This window comes from Oryzias latipes, chromosome 19 (assembly GCF_053564925.1).
Source record: "Oryzias latipes strain Hd-rR chromosome 19, Olatipes_Hd-rR_3.1".
Classification (NCBI taxonomy): Eukaryota; Metazoa; Chordata; class Actinopteri; order Beloniformes; family Adrianichthyidae; genus Oryzias; species Oryzias latipes.
In genome coordinates this window covers 11,900,702-11,915,308 of record NC_136255.1, presented here as the reverse complement: position 1 = coordinate 11,915,308, position 14,607 = coordinate 11,900,702, and the positions used below count along the sequence as shown (strand labels likewise).

At 38.9% G+C, this 14,607-nt stretch overlaps 1 protein-coding gene across 22 annotated transcripts in view; it reads right to left on the bottom strand.

Moving 5' to 3' along the window:
• Positions 1-135: 135 nt before the first annotated feature.
• The window catches only part of tanc2b (tetratricopeptide repeat, ankyrin repeat and coiled-coil containing 2b), a 184,998-nt gene continuing 170,526 nt past the window's right edge, over positions 136-14,607 (bottom strand). For 16 of the 22 annotated variants that reach the window (XM_023949338.2, XM_023949341.2, XM_023949343.2 and 13 more), the window contains 7 exons: positions 14,326-14,501; positions 13,432-13,564; positions 11,742-11,771; positions 10,083-10,174; positions 7,716-7,862; positions 6,534-6,634; positions 136-4,981 (listed from right to left, as the gene is read on the bottom strand). In XM_023949338.2, the coding sequence (XP_023805106.1) occupies positions 2,926-4,981; positions 6,534-6,634; positions 7,716-7,862; positions 10,083-10,174; positions 11,742-11,771; positions 13,432-13,564; positions 14,326-14,501 (2,735 nt within the window). In that variant the 3' untranslated portion in view covers positions 136-2,925. The remainder of the gene's footprint in view (positions 4,982-6,533; positions 6,635-7,715; positions 7,863-10,082; positions 10,175-11,741; positions 11,772-13,431; positions 13,565-14,325; positions 14,502-14,607) is intronic. The other 6 variants (XM_023949340.2, XM_023949342.2, XM_078937042.1 and 3 more) reach the window with 1 other exon arrangement.

Genomic DNA, 14,607 nt, shown 5'->3' with positions numbered 1-14,607 from the left:
TGAATGTAATGCAGAAATTAGTAAAAAAAACAAACAAATGATATGCTGTAGTTGATAATATTTATAAATAGCTTCTTTATACCAACACATGGGTTTGACTGTACATATTCCAACCAGTTATGAGATAAAAACACATTTTTCTTTATTTTTTTTATTGTTTTTAATGAAACTTTTTATCACAGCGATCTGAAAGCTCACATTTACAGACAAGAGAACTCTGCTCAGCAAGCAAATACATTAAAATAAAACGAAAGGAAACCATTTCCTCTGGTGAGATTGAGGGGAAAATGATAAGGACGGTTCCGGAAACAGCAGTAAAGTCTCCTTATCCTGACCCCCTACGTTGCATCACACACACCAGAGACACACCTCTGTACATGTTTCTGCTTCAGCTCATGGAAAGAACAGAGCATGCATTAAACTATTTACAGTGACCTAATATACAACTGCTCAGAAGCACACACTCTCAGATAGCATCTGCTTAGAAAGTCCTGTTTAAATTAAATACTTTACAGTCTAAACCTTCATTTCTGTAAAGATAAATAGGGCATCTCCGGTTGCAGGTGAAGACAAGCGGGAGACAATCAGGAGAAACTGTCTTTTTTATATAATTTCTTCATCATATATCCCAATAAAATGTTTCACACACACTCCATAATGTTTCCAACATATACAAACAACTTGAATATGTTTATTATCCCACACCTGTATAAAGCAAACCCCAAATATGGATTTTCAGCTCCTAAAACCTTTTTTCTTTGTTTTTTTTTGCAGTAGTTTGACTATTTTTTCAAATGTGCTCAATAGTGGTGTATCACACTGGTTGATCCAGAGATTTTATGACAAATGATTGGCACCTAAAGAGACACAACAAACCCAAGCTGGACGGAGAGAAATATCTGAGCCAGTTTCTTTAAGTTGTGCTAGAGTGAGTCTGCAGATGATCAACATTTGTTTTGGGTTTTAACGGTAATCCATTTCTGTGTTGTGTTGCAAACCACCAGTGTTTACAAAAGTCATGCATCAGCACTCAGACACATGACCCATCACGCACACATTTTCTTCCAATTCAGCCATCAGAGCATTATGTTTCATACATAAAGTGCAACCTTAGTTAAAAGCGAAGCCTTCTTTGAGCAGAAATGATTGGAAAAAATGCAATGTGAGGATAAACTGAAAAAGGAATCAAAACCTTAAACAAAGGGTTATGAATTTGCTTGCTTGCAGCTGCTGAGTTCTTACCCATCACTACGCAAAGGAGGAAGAAAGGCAACTCTGACACAGATGAAAAAACCAACTAAAACCCCTCATGACAGCTTTCTGTTCACAGAAGTACTTAAATAAATGAGGGTTAACAATCTTTAGGCCCAAAGATAGTTATTGCACCATCCTTTTCTGAGTAGCACAGTCATTTGTGCAAACCTGGACTTATTCATATCATCCATTTCATCCCGTCTATACTGTATTATTTAGCAAATATGGTGTTAACAGATAGTCTTAATAGACAAGAATATAAAGGCGTTGGTACTTTATAAATCACAAAAAACACAACATAAAAAGTCGTTTTTAAAGTAATAATTTTTTAAAGAAAAGACATCAAAAACTTAGATCTACTTTTGGTTAAAATGATGTATTTGGTATGTTTTACCAGTCTTAAATGAGGTAAAGACATCTAGATATACGGTTTGCAGCTTAGTGTACGTGTGCTTCTTCAAAGATACGCTGAATACCAGTTTCCCACATTAGAATAATATCTCCTTCAGTTTGGAAATATACCAAAAAGATGGAGAATCAACTCTCCACCCCTCTTTTTGGCACAGTGTGCCTTATTTCTGAGCGGTTTGACAGTTTTGGCAACCACAAAATACTCCAAAAAGCCTCCAATGCTGAAGAAATGTCAAGAATTAAATTATAACTCGTCTGCTAGATCTATTTCTATGCCTTAAGTTTTTGGAGGTTTAAGAACTCTTGCTTTATATGGGCAGGACTTCACCATTTTTTTTGTTTTCTTTAAATAAAGGTTACAACAAATGGAAATGACTCACAGAATGTCACAATTCCCGATCTAATTGAACAAAGTGGTATGTTTTTATCAGACAACTAAACATTCGAGAAAACTGCTGAAAAAAAAAAAGAAAACATTCTGAAAGATTTAACAGATGAGAAGACTGAAAGATGAGTGAAACATTTAAAAAAAATGTTTCCGCCCTTTTGTAAAAAGAAATCTGCAGGGTATTGCCATCTTGTGCGATAAAAAGACACAAAAAGAGGTAATTATGCGTCAAAGTTGGTCTGACTTCCTCATTCCTTCCTTACAGTGGCCGGTTTTCCACATCCATATGACTAGCAGAGGCAAACGTAAGTCAATTTAAAATGCAAACTATGTTTTGCTTTATTTCTATGTACAATATATAGCTTCTTTATAAATATTGTAATTTTTTTCTATATGTAATGAGTTATGAGCCATTTGTATTTTTCTGAACAGATAGAACTGTATTTTATATCATAGCGCCTAACAGCAAACTTGATTAAGAGCACACTCTGAAAGAAAAGAAGATGGAAAGGAGTCCACAGTAGAGTCTTATGGGTTCTCTTTCAGTTCCATTCATTAAAGTCACTTGTGGGAACTTTGTGCCATGCCATGTTTTGGAAGTGCAACGGTCTTTGACTGAGAATGAGATCCCAGAACCCTCCTATCATTTAACCTGTGTGCAGAATATGATAATGAAATAATCACGTCTATGGTGTTTTTCCAGGATGATCGCTAGTTTACTAAATGGAGCCAGCTGCATGTTCCTCTGGAATTTCCCTTGTGACTTCCATGGAATAAGTTTGTCCATGACACATACACAGATTAGCTGTCTAGATAAATATCCTTCCACGCTCTCCTTCACTAAGTCCAACCATCCAGTCACAAACAGCCCATCACACATTCGACTCCACAAATGGTCTCTTTGGTTTGATGGGGGATGTGGGGCCTTGGGTTCGGGAGTCGCGTGAAAGCTGGCGGTACATGTTGTCCTGGTAGGCTTGTGCAACAGGCAGAGTCCTCGCCACTTTCACGTCTGGATAGGTGGGCACCTGGCTGACCCGTTCCAGAATATCGCCACCTCCACGGGAGCCGTTAGCCAGCTTGCCCAGTGAAGGGGTTTGGGAGTAGTAGTCCTCCTCCAACAGGTGACCATTTTGGGCGTTGTTGGTCTTGTTGTAGTAGGCTATATTGCCCAACGAGGGTGGGGGACTGTAGGTGGAGCCTTGCTGGACCAGCTGTCCAGGCGAGGTTGGACTAATAGCGGAATCCATGGATGTCATAGCCCTGGACCGAGAGGGCTGATGAAGGTACTGCTGAGTCCGTGCGGTCTTGTCTATGATGCCCATAAATGGAGTGTTTCTAGAGCGGGTGCTCTCGCCTTGATACAGCCCCCCACCACCCTGTGGAGGGGAAATAGGGGAGATGTCGTCACAGCTGCGTTCATACGTGGGCTGTAAGGGAATCTCCATCTGCTGAATGGAAGAGGAAGGTCTGAAGCCTGGTCCTAAATTGGATGTAGATCCAGTTGAGATGTTGTTGCTAGAGGGGGAAAATCGCAGGCCTACACTCTGAGAATGGATGAGAGGCCTGGGGGTGGGTACATGCTGCTTCATCTCTGTTGTGTTGGCGCTGACCGGGCGTCTCATCATATGGGAGATCTCAGGAGAGCCCAGCTGACAGGGAGGCATGGCATTGGCCCGTTCCAGAACGTGCTCAGAGACCGGGTAGTAGGCAGCTGACTGACTGCGGCTTATCTGAGGTGTCTGGCTATATCTGATGCCCCCCGGGCCCCCGCTGCTGGCGCGGTACGCAGAGGAGGGGCGCTGGGGTAGCTCATCTTTTAACAGGTTTGACTCCATAACCCCTCCTCGGCCACCGTGCTGACAGAGGGCCCCAGAGCTGAGACTGGCCTGGACTTGGGGCATAGACCGTCCATCTAGGGAGGGCTGGTATACCAAGCGGCTCTCCACGTCAACCGAACCTCCTTGGTATCGGCCACCAATGGAGTGGCCTAACTGGCCGCCAAAGCTGCTATTACCCATCACGTTGCTAGGCTGGTTTGTACGGACTATTTGGGCGATTGAAGGCTGGAGGCGAAGACCTTGAGCTTGGTGGTGGTGTGAAGATAGAGAAGGCTGTGAACTCAGCTGGAATGAACGCTGGCTGCTCATCTTAGAAAGAGGAGATTTGGGTCGCCCAGGTAGCTGCTCTGACTGGTAGCGTACAGGTGACCCAGACTGGGACCTGTACATGCAAACGCTTTCTAGTGGCGGGCTGGCTCTGTATTGAGCAGCTCGACGTAAAGGGGAAGGGGGAGGGCTCTGGTCCATCCCCTGACCCCCAGTGCCCATAGGGGGTGGGCTGTAGCGGTAGGAGGACTGGTGAACTGGAGACGTATGAGGAGGACTATGTCGGTAGTGGGAGTTCTGATGCGTTGGGGACAGAGAGGGGGATGTTGTTTGGTATGTACCACGAGTCGGGGAGGACATGGAGGAGGAGGTGGGGTGGTACTCATAGGGCTGGCCCATTGGTGAGCCTCCAACCATGTAAAGTTGATCTGAATGTGTTGGGGATAGTGGTGGGCTTTGAATGACTGGAAGACTGGAGGGGTTGCTGTGAGAGTCAGGTGGGGGCAGATTAATTGACATGGCCTCCAACTCCTGTTCAAGGTAGTCCTCATCCTCAAACAGGTCCTGGACAGGCTCCATGTCCTCCAGACGGGGCTCTGGGGGAGGTGGAAGAGGCATTGACAGGATATCCTCCTCTTCTGGGGGAGGCGTAGGAGGAGGGGAGGGTGGAGGCTCCAGTTCCAGTTCCTGCTGCTGCTGGTCCTCCTGGTTGAGCTGGTGACATTCCTCCTCCACCCTCTGGAGTAGCCGCTGGATTTCTCGGTTGTTGGGGCACTGTTTTATGGCTTCATTCAGGTCCTCTAAGGCTTCAGCAAATTGTCTGCAAAATAAAACAACTCTTTTTAATTTGTTCATTTTATTTTGGAAACTAAGACTGGGTTAATTTAGGGCCACCATAAAAAGTCAAGATTTTATGAGCATAAAGTCGTAAATTTCGGAGAAAAAAGTCTTAATTTTACGAGAAAAAAGGTGAAAATTTCAGAGAAAAAATTCGTAATTTTACGAGAAAAAGTGGCAAATTTACGAGAATAAAGTCGTAAATCTATGAGTGAAAAGTTGTAATTTTATGATTGTAAAGTGTAAAAAATAAAAGAAAAATGTTGTAATTTTTTATGGTTAAAGTCAGAAATTTATGGGAATAAAAGCCATAATTTTAAAAGAGAAAATTCGTAATGATATAAGAATAAAGTCATAAATTTATGAGAATAAAGTCGCAAATTTATGAGAAAAAAGTCATAAATTTATGCTTTATCCATGCTTTTTCAAAATGAAGTTGATTGTTAGCCTCCATCCACATTACATGCTAACTAAATACATCCTTACAGATCAACTTTACATAGTTGGAGGTGATGCCATAATCACCATATGATGTACCATAATGCACTTGGACCTCTACAACTATACTGCAGACGCCTTCAAGAAAAAATCCACTCCTTGTGGATCAAAAATGTTCTTCTGAAGAGGTCCTGTCTTCTGCAAATTCTTTTTAATGTCTTCAGTAAAAAACGCTGACTCACTAAACGACAAAAAGACACAGCACTCGACATCTCTCATGCTTCAGCATGAGAGAGAACATGACATCTGTTCAGTTTTTGTTGTTGTTTATATTTTTCTTAGTATACAGACTTTTGCCTCATAAATGTATGACTTTAATCTCGTCAAATCTAATTTTATAACTTGTGAAATGATAACTTTATTATCATCAAATATTGACTCTTTAACTCGTAAGTAACTTTTACTCTAAGGAACAGCTTTTTTCCATAGGCAATCACCATACGGAACACATACACACTTCCACCAACTACAACAAACTTTTTAGAAATGCTAAATTACTGACTACTATACATGTGTGCAATAACCAGGTCTCTGTGCAATAACGCACAATATCTACTATGCTGCGCTCATGGAAACTCAACTCATTCCATTCTATTTTTTCATACGTATTTAATATTCAATTGTTTCTGTACATATTGTACATTTTTGTTTAGACATGTGAGTTGCAGTATTTTCTTTTTTTTATTTTATTCTATTTTATTTTCACCACTCCAAGGCTGCTGCAATTTTATGTATCACCATAAACAATGACAATAAAAAGGATTCTGATTCTGATAATTCTTCAATTCTTCTAATTTGAAATTATTATTACAATTTTACGTTTTCTTTCTCGTAAAATTATGACTTGTTCCTTGTAATATTACAGCTTTATTCATGTGCAATTACGATTCTTTCTTCATAATTTTGTGACTTTATTCTTGTAAATTTAATTTCTTTTTTAATTTCATGTGGACTGTAATACTCTATTGTAGGAAATATGAAACAATTTAAATGAAAAGACTGAAAGATAACAATAAGAAGGAGCAAAGAGAGCACACCTGCTGTTTCGTTTGGCACGCGCCCTGGCGTAATATGCCTCATAGCATTTTGGTTTGAGTTCAAGTGCCTTGGTAGCAAATTCCTCAGCCATCCCAAAGTCCTAAAAACACAAAAGTGACCATAAAAAACACAATGTAAGGAGCATCAACCATTAAAGCAGCACTTTTTTATGTTGGATCATCTTTTTGAAATGAAAACATCACAAATCTGGAAAAAAGAATCTAGATTTTAACAAGTGTATACAGATTTTCCATGAAAAAAAGTTGTTTTAATGTCGTAACAAATGCAAGTGTTTTTAACATGTTCTTGTGATTTTTTTCTAATGATGAAGGACACGTATAAAGAAAATTGAGTTTAAAATAGCATTTCTAAGTATTGAATTTGTGGTGTAGAAAATATGCTGGGCAGGTCACTAGCTCCCCTCCTCCGCTTAAACAGAGATCTCTCAGCAAAAGGGGAGCAGAAGAGGGGCGGGGTTGCTCTGAACCAATGTTTCACCACCAACAACTCAGAGGCAGAATTCTAATGAACTCCTGCAAACTGCAAAAACCATGTCCTGGAAAACGACACTGATTTTGGGCTTTTGGCTAAAAATGGGATAATCATAATTAAAAGACAAGTTGGAAGACTTTAAAATAATTTAAAAGATGATCGGAGAGGGTTTAATGGCACCATAAGATGTCCAAATAACTAAGGTAGAGAAAGTAATGCAGGTTATGTATATACATTTAAATACTAAGTCACTGACTTTAATTTTTTTTTTTGTCTCCCTATAATAAAAACAGCAACAATCTCCATAAACTTTGGCAAGTTTAACATTTTAATGAACTTAAGAAAGAAATTAGGTAATAATGATTTATTTTATTTACTATTTAATGATTTTTTTTAAAATTAACTTTCTTTTTCATTTATTTTTTTAAATCAAAAGTAAAAAAAACATATTTCCCATTCAGCAACCAAATGTATGATTACAAAGTCAATAATCTTTAAAAAGTAGCTTGTTTTAAGTTGAAGATCAGATCTGTGAAGTTAAAGTATAGTTAGATTGTAGTCATTAGCTGTATTCAATATTGTTGCATAATGTCTCTGTCAAATGTATTATTGAAAGCTACATAATGTTGTATTGATTTTAAAAGTTAAAGAGATACAATGAACTTTAGCAAACATCCATGAGTGCTTACATTCATTTTCCTGCGACATCGGGACAGGTTGAGGAAGAGGGACACTTTTAGTTCTCTGAACGTCTTGAGGTCCTCACTGAAGCCTTCCCGCGGAAACTTTTTCAAAGCGTATTGATAACGTTGAGCTGCCTCCTTCACCTTCCCCTTCTGCAAAAGAAAAATGCTCCATTTTAGTTTAAATTCTTTATTTAACTTCTTCTAAGTAAACAGGGCAAGTTTAGTTGCATATAAAAAATTACATTTAAAATAAAATATATGAAGTACAACAGTAAAGTAGTCAAATAATTATAACTAAAATAAATAAAATGATAATAAAAGCACAGAGAGCAATAGCGAAGTTTCAGCTGGCTAGAATTAAAGCTTATGCAAGTTATAAATCCATCAAACTGAAAGGAACTGACATGTCAGAGATGAACTTTTGTGCCAAGCCATGGAGAGACTCAAAGACAAGCAGAGCTTTTTAATGCCAGTTCTTCGGAGAACAGGAAGGCAGTGCACTGATTTGAGGACAGAAACTGATACACTTGTAGTCTGATGATGTCTTGGATTTAATGTGACTATTAAAACTCAAGTCAGAGTCCATGGTTAGCCTTAGACTTCTAACCTGAGTTTCAGGTTTAAAAGAAAGGTGTTAACACCTTTTCTTATTTTTCCGGGTCACATATGATTATCTTGTACTCGCCTGTGTTAAACTGCAATAAAAAATGTAGTATCCAATCAGTGATCTGCTGGATGCAGTGACAGACTAAGTCCATTGATCCATATTCACCTGCTAGGGGTGAGATGGGTTACCTTTATAACTGTGGTAAAATTGCTGCTTAACACCTGGCCAAGAAAAAGCATGTACTGAACAAAAGAGGTCCCAAGATGGAGCCCTGGGGGACCTCACAGGTCAAGGCTCCTTGGTCTAAGACACCAATTTCAATGATGTACAACTTGACTTCAAAATAAGACTTAACCCACTGGAAGAACTGGAGATGCCTACTTAGTCTCTGCAGTCCCAAAATTACCAGAATTTGATCTGTGACTGCTTTAAACCACATTAATGAGAGTCAACTCAGTGCTTTGATACAACCTAAAATTTGACTCAAAGTCATTATAACAAATGTTTAGCAGGAGAAGGTCAGTGAGCTGTTGGTAAACAGCTTTTTCAAGAATATTTAATAAAAAAGGCAGTTTTAGACAGGGCCAGGGATCTGCAACCTGAGGCTACGGAGCCACATGTGGCTCTTTTACCCCTCCGTAATGGCTGACAAAAACTAAAATAATAATAATTTTTAAGAGTAAAGGTTACTTGATAATAATTTATTTAATTTAGATTAGTTAAGTTTATTTATACATGTATGGTTGATGCACACCTAGTAGTAAGATCAGCTATGTAAATGTTTTTTACATACCTGCTGACATCTAGAGGCCTTGTTTGCTCTATGCTTTCTCCAGAATGCACATATTTCAGATGCTAAGCAAAACTTAGTGTAGTTTTTTCTGATAACTCAGTTTATTTTACGAGTTCAAAGCGCAAATTATCTTGTGCTGCACAACAATAGTTAGTAGCTGTTCCAGAGGGGAGTTGCTTAAAAATATGTAAACCAATGAATTCATGTTTATGTTCAGGTTAACAGCTTTAGTAAGTAGGAAAAACCAAAGTAGACTTAAGGTATAACCAGAGAAAATGCCATTTTTGTCTGTTGTTGTTTAAAACCTTTTGTAGAAGTACATCAGCTGTGCTGAGATGATCCTATTTGGCACAGGAAGTCGTTTACATTGAATGGACGTCATTTGAGTTTCAGTGAAAAGTAAAAAACAAAAATTACATTTTGAGAAAATGTTAATTTCTTTTCATATTTCTGCTTTCAGTGATGTCAAAAAAGAAATATAATTCATATTTATTATAAAAGTAATAATGCAATGAATGCAAAGTAGTTTCAAATTTTCCTAAAGGCGACAAAATAGACTTTCTTCTAGGCTTTGATCAGTAAGAAACAGTCCAAAATAGCTCTTCTTGGACTTTTTCTGATTCAGTAAAATATTTGGTATTGCAGCTATGGTGGGAGATTTGCTATTATTGTTTTAAAGTACTTTGCACTCCAAAATTCTCAGTTTGGCAATTAAATATTTTTACAATATCATTGTACTTGATTGTGGAAATGACGGATATGGAGCTGGAGGGTTTGAGAACTTGTCAATTGTTATAATTTCAAAGGATTTCCGAAAAATACCTTATCTTCGTTCTATGTAAAGTGTCATTGAATACATTTTAGGATGTCTTAACTGAGATTGGTGAAGAAATACCCTAAACTATTTCAAACATATCAAGAAAAGTTCCCCATTGTGTAACAGTTCAATGCTGCTGCTTGTTTTTTTGACCTTGTAGAAGTTGTCCCCCTCCTCGATGAGCTTGCTGAGCAGGATAATCATGATGTCGGGTTTGGAGGTGGCCATGGCCCACGTTGCTGGACCTGTGTCAGACAGGAAGGAGCAGATAAAAAACCGTGAGAAAGCCTCACAGGAATGCAATACGAGAGAGGGCAGGGAGACATACTACACAGCAGTATGAACAGCAATAAAGACATCAACCAACATGAGGAATGGAAGAGAGAAGACAAGCAGATCACCTCGAAAAAGATGAAAAAAAAACCTGTTCTGATGCCTCATTGTGACCTTACTTTAGGCTTTAGCTGCTATTTTTTTAATCCCGCATATAACTCCACAAGACAGAGATGATGTATAATTGTAATCAAAAAGAGCTAATTTTAGCCCAGACAAACTTCACACAAATGCATAAAACAGTTAAATGTTTTGAGCTAAATGTCAGATTACCATATTTTTCAGAGTATAAATTATAGTTTTATGCATAGTTTGACCAGGGAGGTGATTTATACCAAGTTGCAACATATATGTAATTTGGAGAAGAAGAAGAAAAAAAGCAACCACTAGAGGGCACTGTGGACGTTTATATCAGTATTTGCTATGAAGAAGTAGTGCCACTCAGTCTGATGGAATTTTCCAAAGCGACACAAATCATGAAAAATTTAATGGAGTTTGTGATTGAAAGTGATATATATAGAGTTCAGTTGACTTGTTAGCATGTTCTATGTTTATTCTATGCTATGTTAATGATTGTTCATACGTTGTGCAAATATACTAGATTCCAGTTTCATGAAGCATTGATGTGTTACAATAGTGAAGTGCACATATATTCAGCCTATTATTATCTATTCCGTTATTATGATTTGCTTTTCAAGATGAAATGTCCATTCTTGTTCCAGATTTTTGTTACATACATTTCTCCCAAAAGTGCAACTTATATATGATTTTTTTTCTTCTTTATTATAAATCTTTTGGCTGCTGCGACTTGTTGTCCAAAAAATACGGTATTTGCAAATCATCCCCGTAGACCTTTTTGAGGGTTAAAAACCAAAGTCCCAGATGTATGCATCTACACAGCAACACAGATACACAGAAACGTGACAGACAAGACAAGCAAGGGATATCACACCAAAAAACAGATACAAGAAACAAAAGAAGCAAGCAGGAGGGACAGAGCAGTCTTTGCAGGCGTTAGCCATCCTCTGAGCGGGGCGGTGAAGGGAGGAATGCTGTTGACTGGACTATAGCTGACACAGAGGAAACGTCTGGAGGATGGATGCAGAGCAGAGGGTTTAATCGCTGCGGTCTGTGGTGGCGGGGGGTACAGAGAGAGGAATTACAAATGCATGCATTTGGAACTGAATAACTACCACCCAGGAGTTACTTAGAGCTTCTGTCATGCATCTGAAGGACGGACGGTCAAAACCTCAGGCTGTAAGCTGGGCATGCTGTCATTAACCATTTGGACATCTACCTCTAGGCAATCCAGACTGCATCTCTGTCAGTGTTAATACCTTTGCGTATTATTATTTGTCAGTTTGAGAAGGTAGCTAAAGCTGGCCTGCCGACACTTAGGACGACACAGACAACACAGAGAGAGGAGATAGAGCTGTCAAAATGCCTGGTAGGGTGAGAAGTCGACAGCCTTGGCTTTACCTCTGGGTCGACTGGGCAGCGTCTGACATCCTGGTGCCGGAGAAAGAGGTGGGGCATTGGGGCGAGAGTGAGGGTTTAGAGTGAGGTGGGGGAAAGGAGGGCGAGGAGGATTTTAAATGGAAATAGAGGTGTGGGAGTGAGAAGAAAGAAAGAGGTGGCGATGGTGAAGGAGGATAGTGAGGGAAGGAACATAAGCAGCAGTGAGAAGCCAAAGATAAAGGCCTTTTAGCGAGAAAAAAAAGAGAAGAGAGGAAACACTGGAAGCCCTAATGGCGTCTCTGAGCAACCGCAGAAGAATTGAAGAGGCGACTGAGAGAAACGAGCAGAAGAGAAAGATAGAAGCCGCGAAATAACATGATAAAAAGAAGAAGAGGCAAAACAACACAGTGGGAGAGCTGTACAATAACAAAACATCAGAACCAGAAATAGCTGAGAAAAGGCAGACAGTGCGGCAGTAAGGGGGCGGATGGCGTACAGAAAGGGGACTACTTTACACGGCAACACAAATCTTTCTCCAATTCCAATTAAATAAAATCTAATTTAAATCTAATTTTTTTCTGTGTTTTTAGTGCACATTTTCTTAAGAACTACAAAAGACCTACATTACAAACCAAAAGTTTGGATACACCTTCCCATTCATTTGAATAAGAAGGTGTGTCCAAACTTTTGGTCTGTACTGTATAAACAGGCTGGGCACTAACCTCATCTGCTCATGAGATGATCACCAATTAAAAGCCAAAAACTGTACGTGTCACAGACATTACCCGTTAAGTCTAAATGCTCATCAGATATCGCCAGTCTGTTTTGTCTTTCCTGCTTACTTTATCCACAGACTTTACAGAGCAAAACGTTGGTGAAGTGTTAGTTCTATCAACCAGTGTGAACTGTTTATTTGTTTGTGCTGATGCAGAAAACAAGTTACAACCATTGTCTTTAATAAATATGATCCGCCTGTTCTGAGTTTTGAGTTGATGTTAAGGTGTGTGACGCTTCAGAGGCAGGCAGGGACCATCAATAAAGTACAGACAAAAAAAAAAACCAAACAATATCAATTCCTCTACAAGACCTTTTAAAAAATTTCAAAAACATCACAAGTAGTCAATATTGTTAAAAAAAACTTCACATACAACAGTTGTAACTACAACTACAAGTGTTGTAACCCTTAAAAAAATTATCTTGAAAAAAACGAAAGAAAACTATCAAAAAGCTGAAAATAAATTCAACCTGGTCAATATTTAATGCTTCCCAGCGTTTTGCTCTGTAAAACAAAACAGGCTGGCGATATCGTGATGAGCACATAACGAACACAGATCATGTCAATGACACCGACACATTGCGGCTTATCAACTTTTAATTGCAGGTCAGAGTTTCATAAGCACATTAAGTTTAGAGCCCAGCCTGTTTGGAGTTTTTGTAGTTCTTAAAAAAAAAAAAATAGAAAGAAAAACAGCTGTTTTTTTTTTCTTGGATACAACACGCTTCCATAAAGCAGTGTGTCCTTAAGAGGAAATCAACTTTAAAATAGTTTCCGTCTTCATGCAGCTCATTCTTGAACTTCACTTGATCAAAATGCAATAAGATACAGACTGAATTTGTATCTTATTTCAGCCTTTCCTCATGACAGGGCAGAACAAACAGGCTGCATTCATTTGCATTCACTCCTTTTTTATCATTTCGACCTCCTTCTTACCTATCTTGGCTCCTTTCTTGAGCAGCGCGACCACCACCGATGTGTTTCTGCAACCCACCGCCCTGTCCAGAGGACGCATCCCACTGTAGTCCACGTGCTCTATCATGGCCCCGTGGTCAACTAAAAACTGAACCTGAAAAAAACCAGGGGAAAAACACTTTTTAATTAAATGATTGCGCAGCCGAGCGTGCACTGCATTGATCCAGGAACAGACAGTCAGATGGAGCTGGGCTGCAGGTAACCTCAATCTGTTGTGGGTGAATGCAAATGTGACTTAAATGACACTGAGGGGATTCAGAGTCAACCCAATCACACCTCTGCAATGAATTTGACAAAAACTATTAAATAAAAGTGGCCAAATTTTAATTATACATAGATTTGCACACATTTTTATGATTGGAATCTGGCTTTTGAAAACAGGAAAACTAAACGTAGTAAGTGATCATTTGAAAAGGTAAATGTTTACCATGAACTATTAGGCATCTTGGGATTTTCAAGTTTTTCTTTTCTTTGCATTTTACTTTAATATATGAAAGTAAAAGTTAGGCATTACTGCCTTGAATTTTTTTCCATGGACAAAAAGTCATCTTTGTTCAGATAGAAAATAAAAGCATGAAGTTTGCCTCTGAATTTTCAAAACAAAAAACACAGATTTTGTGTTTAAAGTTACTGCAACTCGCAAAGCTGAGCGGTGGGAGTGCATGGGTATTTTCTGTCATTTTAGATCACTAACTCACTGCACCATTGCTCTTTTTATAACATAATATGCTAGATAGATGGATAGAGGGACAAAGGGTCAGTTCTAAAACCACTAGAGAGTTTCAAAATAAAATTCAAAAAGACTAAAAAATTTGATTTTAGCTTCAATTTTTTAAAAATAATGATCAAACTTACCACGTCTGAGTCGCCATAGAACGCTGCAAGGTCTAGAGGTGTGCGTCCATTCTTGTCAGCATGGTCAGTGGCGGCGCCGCTTTCCACCAGGTAGCGAACGACATCTAAGTGGCCCTTTAGACACGCCCAACTTAGAGCGGTCAGACCCTCCTTATCCATCAGAGACAGAGAAGCTCCTGGAAAAAGAAACACTTTTGTTCCAGCATGCTGCATTAAATGTCTGCGTCACATTTCACCTCAATCAATGTGCTTTCATTTGTTTTAAAATTTGTATAAAGATCA